Source organism: Calonectris borealis, chromosome 2, assembly GCF_964195595.1.
Source record: "Calonectris borealis chromosome 2, bCalBor7.hap1.2, whole genome shotgun sequence".
NCBI classification, from domain to species: domain Eukaryota; kingdom Metazoa; phylum Chordata; class Aves; order Procellariiformes; family Procellariidae; genus Calonectris; species Calonectris borealis.
The window spans coordinates 72523206-72535265 of NC_134313.1; the positions used below are offsets into that span (position 1 = coordinate 72523206).

Here is a 12060-nt window from a genome sequence, read left to right on the forward strand (position 1 = left end):
AAATTTATTTTAATATGAAGCTATGTAAATTGTAGACTAGGCTGAAGCCTGAGCTTTTTATTCTCTGATTTTGCTCCATCAGATTCTTACTGAGGCTTTGGCTTTATGTGCTTATCATTACCTTGGTTTTAAAAAATAAGTGTAGCACATGTAGATATACAATGACTTCTCTGGTAGCTGTAGAGCATGTAGATATTTGCAAGTCTCATGTTCTTTCATGTGTGCTGGAGTTTGCACACATAAGCTTATATGATAAGAAAGCCGGGGGACTCGTGCAGCACAGGGGATCCCTGGAGTCGGGGCAGGCAGGGGACTGGCCATGTGCAGCGTCGGGGCTGCACCACAGCCTCGTGCCAGGGCCTGCAGCTTCCTTCACCTTCAACCAGATAAATAATCGCCGTGCCACACTGACTGCCTGTCTATCAAAACGGGACTAGGAGATGTTTATCGGGAAAGGGAAGTCAAATTACCCACGCAGGTTTTGCTGCACAAGTGCTGTTGCCTCTCCCAGCCTGATCTCCCTCCGCGCACAGCATCGGACTGACAGGGCACATACGAAACACGGGTGCTGGCGCCTCCTCACCCGGCTCCCTCTCTGCCCCATGTCCCTCCGTCTCCCGTGTCTCCTCGTTTTTAGCACTGGGCTGCCCAGAGAGCAGCCTTGCTGCAGCGGTGATGGGGCTGCGGGACACCGGTACGCACGGTTATGCTGGGAGACCCCAGGGACGGTACCCTCTTGCTACTGCAGCCCGAGGACAGCCTGGCAGGGCACTGCTGACAGCCTGCAGCACGGGCAGAGCGAACGCCTTGGGGAGACGCACGGAGAAACTGTTTTTCCCCTTGCAAAATTCCCAAGCAGCCCCTGATGCCCGACGGTACATGAGAGCCCTTCCTCCCCTCTGCGCCGGCACTGCAGCACCGGGCGCACGCGCACACACACGCACGCACACACGCACGTGGGCAGCGCTAATGCCTTTCGGTCCTTTAATGCACACCTTGACACCATACGAACACCAGAACTCGCTTTCACCACCTGTAGAGCCCCTGCAGGCTGTTTCTAAGCCTAACCCCAATTTGGCCTTGGTTTTGCCCCTTTAGCAACAACAGCAAGACACGCACTGCATAGCCAGAAGAATCTTCCATTAGAAACAATGCATGGATGTGTGTTTGTTTTTCAGAGGATAGTGCTGAGCTGGGGCATTTCATCCCTCCTGGATGAGAAACTGATGGGGTTTTTTAATTTTCTACTGCACTACAGGGCACAAGGCCAACTTTCTCCCTCTCTTTCTCCGCTATGAACCCTGAAAGAATTGAAGTCGGAAGAGTGACCTTGGATTTATATCGCTGATGGCAAGAGCAACATCTGCCTGAAAGTGAGATTAAAAAACTTGCACTGTAAGGATAAATAGGGTGCTCCCATAAAGTTCTCAACATAGAAGAAATTGGGTTGTAAAGCAGGTACTGATAAATCAGCAGGGCATCTTTTAAGTAACAGAAAGCTTATGAAATCACAGAACTCACACCTTCACTTCTTTGTTATTCTGTATTTTTTTCTTACTGTAAATCATTGCCACTGAGTTTAATAGGGCTTACACAATATTGTAAGTATTTCTTAAGTAATATGATTGCTATCATCTGTGATCCCACTCATGCTTGAAAGCTTTTTTTACTGGAGGGGAAATCTTCCATTTTCCAAGTGACTCATTTGTAATGAAAACTGAGGAAAAAAAAACCCTGTTTGCAATGAAAGCGAATAAAACGGGAAGGCATTTTTATATGACATGCAACGTATCAGTTGGGCATTTTGAGTAATTGTTTTAAGATTCAGCACCATATTGCTGATGGAGACTGGGTCTGTCGATCACAGCCAGTCCAGAGTTGCTGGAGCAGGAATGTTTTTAGCTCTTGTTTTTCAAATAAACCCTTATATTGCACCTTTACGTAACTGAAGTAGCTTTTTTGTTCAGGAAAAACACTGTCTCAGATAAGTGCAGCGGAGACTGGCACGGCACAAGCTGTTACGGTGCAAGCTCTGGCACGGAGGACTCCAGCCCAACACACAGCACACGGGGCTGCACGTTTTCCCACCCCCTTTAGCCCTTCTGCTGAGACGGCCCGTGCTAGTGCCACCTGAGAGATGAATTTTGATAACTCGTCTAAGACCACGGTAAGCAGCAGGCACCCAGGCTTTAACGAAGCCGGTGAAGCATCGAGGTGCTGGCACCGTCGTGCAACTAAACCAGCACTGCTGGAGACCTGACACGAGAGGGGACAGCCACTTCTGCTGCTTCTGTCCAGCATTTCGCTAACCCCTAGTACCCCCTCCCCAACAGACTAAATGCCATACAGTTTATCCTGGCGACTAGCGTTTACAAATCAGCCGAAGATGAGAGGTTTCCCCTCCGGTGGCAGAGGAGCGAGAGAAGAGAAAGCGATACTGACTATTGGTCCACTTACATCATTGGGAATAGTAAGTTCATGGGAACTGGTTGGAGTAGTGGCATCCAGTCCTATTCAGGGGACAGAGGGAAAATGTTACACCAGTTGTTTGCAAGAAGGGCAAGACACAACAAATGGTATTTTAAAGAAGGAAACATACAGAAAGAAGGGGGGGAAAAAAAAGAGAGAGGAGCAAAGAAAAATAGAGAACTGCTAGCGAAACAGAAAAGAAAGCAAGAGATGCAGAACTCAGAGGGCTGGACTAATTTTAAATGAGTCTTATTTCAATTAACCTTTAACCCACCAAAGCAACAAATGTCACATGAGATTCCACAGGGTCATAAAAAGCTTCTAGAAAATGAAGGCTTTCCCCTAAAAATAGTCTCTGAAGTTTGTTCTAAACACATCAACTGAGAAATTAATGGATGGCTGAAATTTGACCTGTCTACCAGGAGTTCTAGAATACGGAAAATGAAAGTGGAAGTCAAACAAACAACTAGCAGAACAAAATACATAGACATGAAAAAGAAAAATTAATGAATTAAAATAAGGATGAGGAAATTAACCTAGGAAAATTTGGAAATTATATATGGGATTAGTCGCTGAAGAAATGTTGGGAAGGGTAATTTTTGAAGGGAAATGTAGAAGGTACTCTAAGCTGCATACATTTGTTTGTAAATTGGGTGGACAAAAGGAAAATGCTCAGGAAAAATGGACGTACTGCTCTAACACACAGTAACATTACAGAAACATACATCTCACAAATACCACCAGGAAAAGATTAAGGAGCAGCATGTTAATGACAAGAATAAGGAAAATATAAAGCTAGGAAAGGCAATTTAGTATTACTTGTAGATATTTTATCAGATACATCATGAAGAAACAAAAATGTATTTTGGATGTCATGTCTCTCTCCCCCCTTTTCTCTTTTTTTGGTGTTTTTTATTATTATTATTATCTGTAAAGACATACCAAAAATACTCATTTCCAACTAGAAAAGATGGAAAAGAAATACTCTTACAAAAAAGTGACTCACCTACATTTTACTTATGTTTACATTCAATTAAGAGTTGCATATGCTTATTTTACATTGAATATAAAACAATCAAGGTGCTCACAGAATTTGATGTATGTGATAAAATGTTATTTGCCATACAAAGCATGTACCAGTACATATGTACTTCTGTTTTGTGAATTTTTTAGATGCCAAGCATGTATGTAGTGAAGTACAGTAAAAATGATTTTTTGCAGGGTTAACTGACTTCTCATTCTTGAATCAAGAATTCAACTTCAGCTTTAATAAATATGGACCAAATTTGCAGTCCTTAATTACCTAAATTTCCATTGCATTTTGTAGCTATATCTGCATACCTAGTAGGAAGAGAGGCACTTGTTCCAGCAGTGATATTTACAGATGCTCTTAAGACATTTGGCTCTACAATGAATTTGAGTTTCAGCTTGCCGTAATTTCTTTAATCAGTATTTCTGTACCACAATTACATACTGCTTTCCTGTGGTTGCTTCTTTCTGAATCATGTTACCAAACTGGAAATTTGACAAGATGCACGCCCAGGTACTTCACTTGGGACCAACTGGTACATACTGTATGGTCCATAATAACTTTACAAGGACTGAACAAAAGAAACTCAGGGCTTTTAGCCAATGGCACAAATGAAGCAGTTTTGATTAAATAAATGTAACAAACAAAGCACATTTTAGTAATGATGAAAGGAACTGTAACAGAGGCACAGGGAGGGGACAACAGAGATTAATGTGTAAAAACAGAAGGATCGCTGGTCATTGATCACATTTATTATTAAAATGATGTAATGACCACGGGAAACAAAGCTGTTAAGAAGAAGGACATCCCCAGGGAGTCATGGGTACGTACCAGGGAAACCAGGGGTGGTCTGCCCAAGGGGAGTAAAGGGGGGATGCTGCATAGCCAACTGGTGAAGCTTGGTCAACTGCAGGGCAGGATGGGAAATTAGAACTAACCAATCAAATGGAATTATTTCAGAGCAGAGAAACCATCTTACATGTTCTAAAACTGGATTAATTAAAATTATATTGAAAAAAAAAAAAGTTTAATCATTCATTCTAATCTACCGTAGAGGAAAAAAACCAACCCAAACTGGTTATAAATGACATCTCTACTGTTATTACATGTAAATGGCTATTGTTAATATTAACTAATTACTGTAGAATTACATATTAAAAGAACTCAAATATATCACATGCAAAGAAAGACCAAGAAAACTGTCATTTGTTCCTGGGCCATTGTACTTTCTAGCAATTATTACAAAAGGTAAGAGATGCATTTGAGCTAACACGTGGCTCTACAGTGTGTTGTTCAGGAAAAGTGTCCTTCGGCTGTGTCTTTATTGCTAACTGTAGAAAGCAAATGTTGCCCAGAACAAACAAGAGGGAAAGGAAGAAAAAGGGAGTAATTTACATGCGCAGGACTCACGTCTGGATGAGGGATGGCATACTGCCCCTGAATCGTGAATGCCTGAAAACAACAAGCACAGTTAAGACACAGGTCAGTCAGGTGGGACAAGCAGCGTTTCTGTTTTCCTCAGAAAAGCTCCTCGTAGCTCCCCAGGCGAACGCCACCCGCATCGCTTTCAATGCTGAGTGAAGCTTAATTGTCTTGTGCTGCTTGATAACGCTTGGCATGGGACAGGAAGATCTTAGCTGGGCTGCCCACGTGCCCCTTGCAAGCAGGGGATGCCAACTGCCACTGCCTGAGCTCTGGTGATCCCGGTCCTCAGGACCCCTCTTCAGCCCGGCTCCATCTGCTGGGAGCAGAGCTGGGGACACGACGGGGGCTGAGGAGCATGGGGGGTGGCCTCTTCCCCTCCCTGCTGCCCCATCCACCACTGATGCACACGGGGAGATGCTGATGCTGGGGCAGCAAGGATGGGGCAGACCCGCCCGGGGGATGCCCTGCCCTGATGTCCAACTCCTGACTGCCGTGTGCAGCTCCAAGCCACCTCTCCTCCCTACTGACAGCCACAGATGCTAAATGGCAGCAAACGTGTGCCCTGGTGCACCCCGCGGGACTCATGCCCCAGCTTGCCATGCCAGCGGGTATGTGAGCACGCGTGCTGGATGGCAGCCTGTCCTGCAGTGCCTGGGCACGGGGCCAGCATGCCAGTTTGGAGATAGAAGCATGATGGAGACCCCCAGTGAGGCGGTCTTATCTTCCACAAGAAGCCAAATATCCCCCCTCCAAATCCAGCCTCCCTGTACCAGAGCAGTGCAAGGGGTATAGTTTCTGGCATCACTCCTGGCAGCATTGGAGTGAGGTGGGGGAGGCAAAAAAAGCATGTGGGTGAGGAGGGATACAGTGGCACGTCTGGCACTAGTTAGCACAGCCCTTTGTCTCTCCTGCTGGCTCTGTTCAACGCTCTGTAATGGCCTACAAAGAAAAAACTATAGAGAGTTTATAATTTTCTATTATATCCTGTAGGGCTTTTCTGAATGCAATGGAATGTCAGAAAAATTTTAATGTGCTTGTGCTTAGATAGGCAGGGAAGCAGAAAGACAAATTATAACGTATAAATATTTGTAGTGGGAGAATTATAAACAGGAACAGAGCTGATTAGCTTAGTCTGCAAAATGCTTATTTGACAAAAGGCCTCTTAGAAAGTAATGAATCCTCTGCAAATGATAAAACAATTCATTTAATGGAGTTTGGATATTAAAACCTTTAATGCCCCAACGGCTTAATGCACATTTCTGCAGCAGAATTTCCCTTCTTGAGAAGAAACATTTCATTTAGTTTTTAAATTAGTTATAAAGCAAGGCCGCAATCTGGCAAACCTTATGCACATGAGCAGTTTTCAGGCAGAAGTGCGTGTGACTGGGCTCAACGGGATGCGCATGGGCGTACATACTCATGTGCATCTGCAGGGGATGGCCATTACAGATGGTTTATAAATGACAGGAAGAGGTTCCAGTTCTCCAAAACAGGGGATCACTGCTGTCAGTGGCTCTGAAGCAAGCACATATTCAGGCAAGCAAAGCATGCGTTTAGGTGTTTTACCAAATGAGGACAACCTTAAGGAGATGTTACGCTGCTTTGTTGAGTGGGAGCTCCGTGCGTAGGCAAGCACAGGAGCAGCCTCAGGGAGATTATAGCTGGAAATGGCACTGGGTGGGGGCTTAGGTCCATGGGCAAACAGTGGGTTTGGAAACCATGCTTTGGTCTCTGAGCCTCTGTGCTGGATCACAAGTGTCCTTTCTGATCTTGGCTTTATTTCAAACCCAGCTGAGAGAACATCTTTTACACGGGTGTTTCCCAAGCAGTGGTCTGCAAACCAGAAAGAAACCACCGCAAAAAAAATCACCAGCGAACATCATAGAAGTGACCCCTTTCCTCTTCACTCTGCTCCCTGATACTTCCACAGATGAGGAAGCAAACAAACTGGAGAAATAACAAAAATAATGAACATTCAGAGCTTAGACTAGCTTTTATTTGGTTGTCAATGAAAACCATCAAAGATGGTCCAAACCATGGACAAGATGGGTCTTGAATTTTCTTTCCCAGTAAAAAAAAAAATCCTCTTCATTTCTTAGGCTCCCAAAAGGTCATTTGATGAATTTAGGTTGAGAAAAACTGTCTTTGACTGCTTTATCCCTTGGCAGAAGAACTGTGCCCTTCTGTGGTTGAGGCATACTAGGCATACAGCCTGGTAGAGGCTGTACTTAGACATCTGTACTGTAACGTTTCACTAAGGACACGAGCTACGGGTCTGCTTCCATCAAGTCAAGGGCAACTTTCCTACTGACGTACTGACATTAGTAACAGCAGGAAGGACCTCGTCTACAAACCTTCCTCAGTTTAAACCATAAAACTGCTATGAGACATAAAGCAAAGCTGTACCCTGTGAGTACCCATCTAAACAGCAATGTAGCACAGGAGGTAGAAATTTCCAATTTGTTTCCATCAGGCAGGAGTGCTGGATGCATTTTTTTTTTTTTAACCACTGCCTATGCTAAATATTGGTAAGGGGCGGGGCAGAGCAGGGCAGGACAGTGTTCAGCTTCCTTTTAGTTCGGTCATGCAATACAGTATCGAAGAAGCACAAGAGAATTAAAAGCAATGCTTAGAGCAGAAGAACCCCAACTTGTTAAGGGAAACTAGAAATGTGATTTTGCTAGTGTTGTTTGATATGCAAACATTAAACAAACCAAAACCTTTCAAGATAGTCATGACGTAATTTAGAATGGAAAAATAACTTCTGATAGCATAGTTAAAATGTTGGATGAAATTAACACTGCTGATAAAATTTTATTTTCAGTATCAATTTCCACTTACGAAACCTGCTTAAAATGTCTTTCCATACTGATGCCCAAACACACCTTATGCATTTTCTTAAAAAGGCTGCTTAGTCAGAGCACACAGAAATTCAAAGCACACAGAAAGTGTCCGTCTCTTACACTCTTTCTCACATCAACAAGGTTGCATTAGAAAAGTGAGAACACTTTTTTAACTGATAAAACTGAAGATGACAAGAGCTATTAGACCCTAAAATAGGACACTTTCAATTATTTATACAAACCGCTCAGAGCACTCTAGCAAACAGTTTCAATACTTTTGAGTAATGATATACAGAGACAGTCTTTGAAGGTAGTAGCAATCACAATACTGGTAACATGGGCTGCTGCATATATACACACATATTTCTTAAAGGAAAGCACTGCAGTGTAAACTTAAATATATGGAGTAAATTATTCTGAACTTTCAGTCATAGACCAATTTCTGGCAAATTATTTTAAATTTCAATTTGACATTGGTTACTAAGGAAGCAGATTGCTTATTTTGAAGACAACTAAGAGTGGTAGGCTTGAACACCAGGAATTGAAAGCTGCTACATCCAGATTATGAAAATCTGGATATACATCATAACGTATCATTACAGAGTAGAAGGTAAAACACTGAGACAAAAATTCAGAGGAAGTTCATTACAAGGGCCTGTCAGAAGCAAAGGTGCTTTGGCATATGTTTGAGATGTGCAGGAGCTTCCTTATAAACTGGCAGATTGTGGTGGCGTGGGTTGTCATACCACCAACAATACCAGCAGCACTTTGTGCCCTCTGCCCCACCAGGAACCCCATGTTCGGCTTCTCATATGACTTCGGAATTGCCTATTGGGGTGAGACATGGTCTTACATCCCACACTCCACACCCAGGGTGATGACCTGGGTTGGGCTAATGGGACAGTGGGACTTGCCTGCAGATGTTCCACCATGCAGGTGAGTGGCCCTTCCCACTGGGTAACTACTTAAAAAGAGGCCTTGATGTCATCTTGGGGAAAAGATTTGGCTGGGTGTGGGTACCTTACTGCCAGAGAGGCTTCACATACGTGAATTGTGAGTATAGAGATGGCTGCCTTCCTCTACCCAGAATTAGGAGATCAATTTCCCCTTGAGTTGAGCTGGGCTTGCAGCATCTCACTCCTCCACCATTGCACATACCTGGGCAGTGCTGCTCTTAGCCTGTTGGCTATATGGCTCCCCTTGTGAGCCTCCTATGGTGTTTTTAGGGTACGTCAGCTGCGTTCATTGCTGGCTCATCAGTTACTAAAACCGCATTCCCCCTGCAACGGATGGGGCAGAGCAAATTCCCACCATGTCTCAGCAGCACGTTGCAGACCCATTTCAGAGCATTATCAAAAGACAAGGAAAAGTCACGTTGCACACGGGGTTTTAAAGGCAGATGAGAACCCTGACTGATATAGCTGAAGATGAACAGGGAATCGTCAAAACTTCACTACATAAAAAAGAAACAGGAACGCTGTTGTTGTGTTATCAATCAGGCTGTTGCACGGCATGGTTGGGAAGGTCTACACTTGCATGTATGTAGTTCCTGTAACCTCAGAACCCCATTGCTACTTGGTCCTGAGGGACTATAAGCAGCAGAAATTACGTGTGTGTAAATTTTTACTGCAAAACACACTATTTGGTCCTAACAAATATGAAAATTATGAGAGAAAAATTATGCCTTTCATGAGCAGAGACATCCTGCTGTTTGATCATCTTTGAAAATTGTCAAAACTGCTTATACTGCTAGTGGAGCTGCAAGTTAAGACTGAAAAAAACAACCCCTACAATACGCAGTTTTACCCCACTCGGAGCATCTGATTTGGACACCGCTCAATTCACAGAAGGGCAAACTTTTCCTACTTACAGAATTTAATTTTAAATCTTGGTAAAATACCAGTCAGCACAATTTTGCGTCAAGTTTGCGATGCAGTGTTCTCCTTTCCTGCAAACTGTAAGCACACAGAGTAGACAAAGCACATCAATACTATACCAGGCAAAAAAGAGTAAAAGTTGAAAACTAACAGGCGCTGGCTGAGGTTGGGCCAAGACGGTGTGGTTTCCAGCTGAAGCCAAAATGGTGTCTGCTCTTACCTGGCCACCTGCAAAAATGATAGGTGCAGAGGCAGGTTTGGGACGGTAGGGGATGGTGGCACCTTTGGGTGGGGACTGCAGACAAAAACACAAAGCGATCAAAATGCAGAATGAAGCAGAGCTTGTATTAAAAAATCACTCCTTATCTTGGTCACCTCAAACAACAAGGCATGCAGCTAACCCAGCCAAGCCCACCCCACCCTGCCCTCCACCCCATCAGCCCAAAAGCAAGCCGGAGGCCAGTTGTCCGGGCTTCGAAGGGAAGAGACAAGTTCCTGACTGCACAGCCAAAACAGGCAGTGCTGGCACTTGTGAATTCATTACTGCCATTGTCAGATGAAGCTATGAAGCTTCATTAAGCATGTCAAGGTATTTCAGGAGACATGGGCACAATTTTGAAATTTGTCAACGATTTGGAAGAGTCCGGCCTGCACTTTCACTTTGTTAACACAGAATACATCTGCTTATCGATCTTTCCTACACTGCTACACATCACGGTTTCTCGTTTTACCAACTCAATTAAGTCAGCTGTTCAACTGCGAATTACCATCCTGATCTGCCTTTTGTCTGACTGAGCTGGAAGTTTGGAGAAAAATCCTCCTGGCCTCAGCAGGAGGATAACCACGGCCTTCATAATGCATGAAAAGAGAGTTTATTCCCTATAGCCCAAGGCAAGGACCCAAAGGGAAAACCCCTGACTGAGGCTAACTTTCTCCTCATAAATAAAGCAGGAGAATGTGTCTGTAAAAAAGACTTCAAGCTGTCTGTGCAACACCTAGCAGCACGGTGCCCTGATTTCAGTGCATTAACTACAACTAAAGGAGGTAACAACAATATCACTTCCATTTACTAATATCATATAATTAGCTATTTCATGTCAATGAAAGTGTTTGTGGCCAAATTAAATATATGCTGCAAATTAGAACATGTTCATTTTTGTAAGTGTTTGAAGCAGCAAACTGTAGTTAAGCCAGTGTCTTCCTGTGCTGCTTGCGATTTGCCTAACATTAAAATTAAGTAGTTATTATGTCAAAACTGGTTATTTAAAAGGTGGCTCTACCTGTGGAAAGGTAGGACTCTGTCTCTCTGATTTTGAGAAATGGTTTCTCTCACCTTCTTTAGCAAATAACTATTTATTCCACAAATGTCACTTGGACAATAAACTACACCCTGTGTTCACAAAGCTGACAACTATTGCCGTCATGTACTCCATCTCTAACAAACTAAGATCATTTTTTAATATTATCTTTCTGTTCTCTTGCATTTTTATAAAGAAATTCCTTCCTCATGGTAATCCAGCAAAAACTGAAGCAAGAGTCACTTTTCCCCAGTAAAACACTGGGGATTTATTATTTTTATGCTTTTATTTGCATTAGGCTATATGACATTTTGATGCATTGCGTACTTCTGAACAGCCAGTAACCGTAGCGCTGTCTCAAACACTCCAGTGTTTCTCCCCTTTTTAAAGAATAACAGAACAGTAGGGTGTCAGAGATCACCATGAGACAGCCCTTGACTAGACTTAGGTAAAAAACCAAACCAAACCAAAAAAACACAGAAAGTTTTCCAGCAGAAAATGTGATAAAAGCAGAGATATTTCATGTTCCTTGTCAAAAATTATGGTTACTAGGTCAAAATATTTAATTTTGATTTGCTGAATTTTTTTTTTCAAACTTCTATTCAACTTAACCAGTTGAGAAATGTACTTGCACGAAATTATGGGCGTTTTCAGCAAGGGTTAAAATGTCCAGATTTTTATATCAATTAATTTTTTATCATTTAATCTAAGAGCTAAAAAACTGCAGTCAAAATGAAACATTCTGGCTTTATGCGATGACCTGATCCTAAGGAAGCAAAAAGTCCTGGTAAATCTAAAATACACTAGTCAGAATTATTTCTATTTAAAACAAGACGTAGATGTTTTCTGCCCTATTCTGCATCAGAATAAAATGCTTTTCTCTCAGAACGGATTGCAGCTCTATGCTGGACCTGGTTTGTTGTTTGACAGTGTCATGACAGCCCTGGTCTTTGATTGCTAAACCCTGCTGCAAGAGGCTCTCGAACACCAGGAAGGGCACAGTCTAACAGAGTCCCCTTGAAATCCCTGGCACGGGAAGGGCAGGCAGCACCCTGGGGAACCCAGGGTTATTGAAAATTAATAATGTGTTTGAGCATCTCCCGAGTGACAGCTGATAT

The 12060-nt window shown here is 43.1% G+C and overlaps 1 protein-coding gene across 1 annotated transcript in view; it reads right to left on the minus strand.

The window, feature by feature from the left end:
- Nucleotides 1-12060, minus strand: part of LOC142078970 (poly(rC)-binding protein 3-like) — a 137488-nt gene that overhangs the window by 11798 nt on the left and 113630 nt on the right. The window contains exons 9-12 of the mRNA XM_075142345.1: nucleotides 9796-9939; nucleotides 4895-4951; nucleotides 4331-4406; nucleotides 2458-2510 (exon numbers count right to left, since the gene is read on the minus strand). Coding sequence (XP_074998446.1) covers nucleotides 2458-2510; nucleotides 4331-4406; nucleotides 4895-4951; nucleotides 9796-9939 — 330 coding nt within the window. The remainder of the gene's footprint in view (nucleotides 1-2457; nucleotides 2511-4330; nucleotides 4407-4894; nucleotides 4952-9795; nucleotides 9940-12060) is intronic.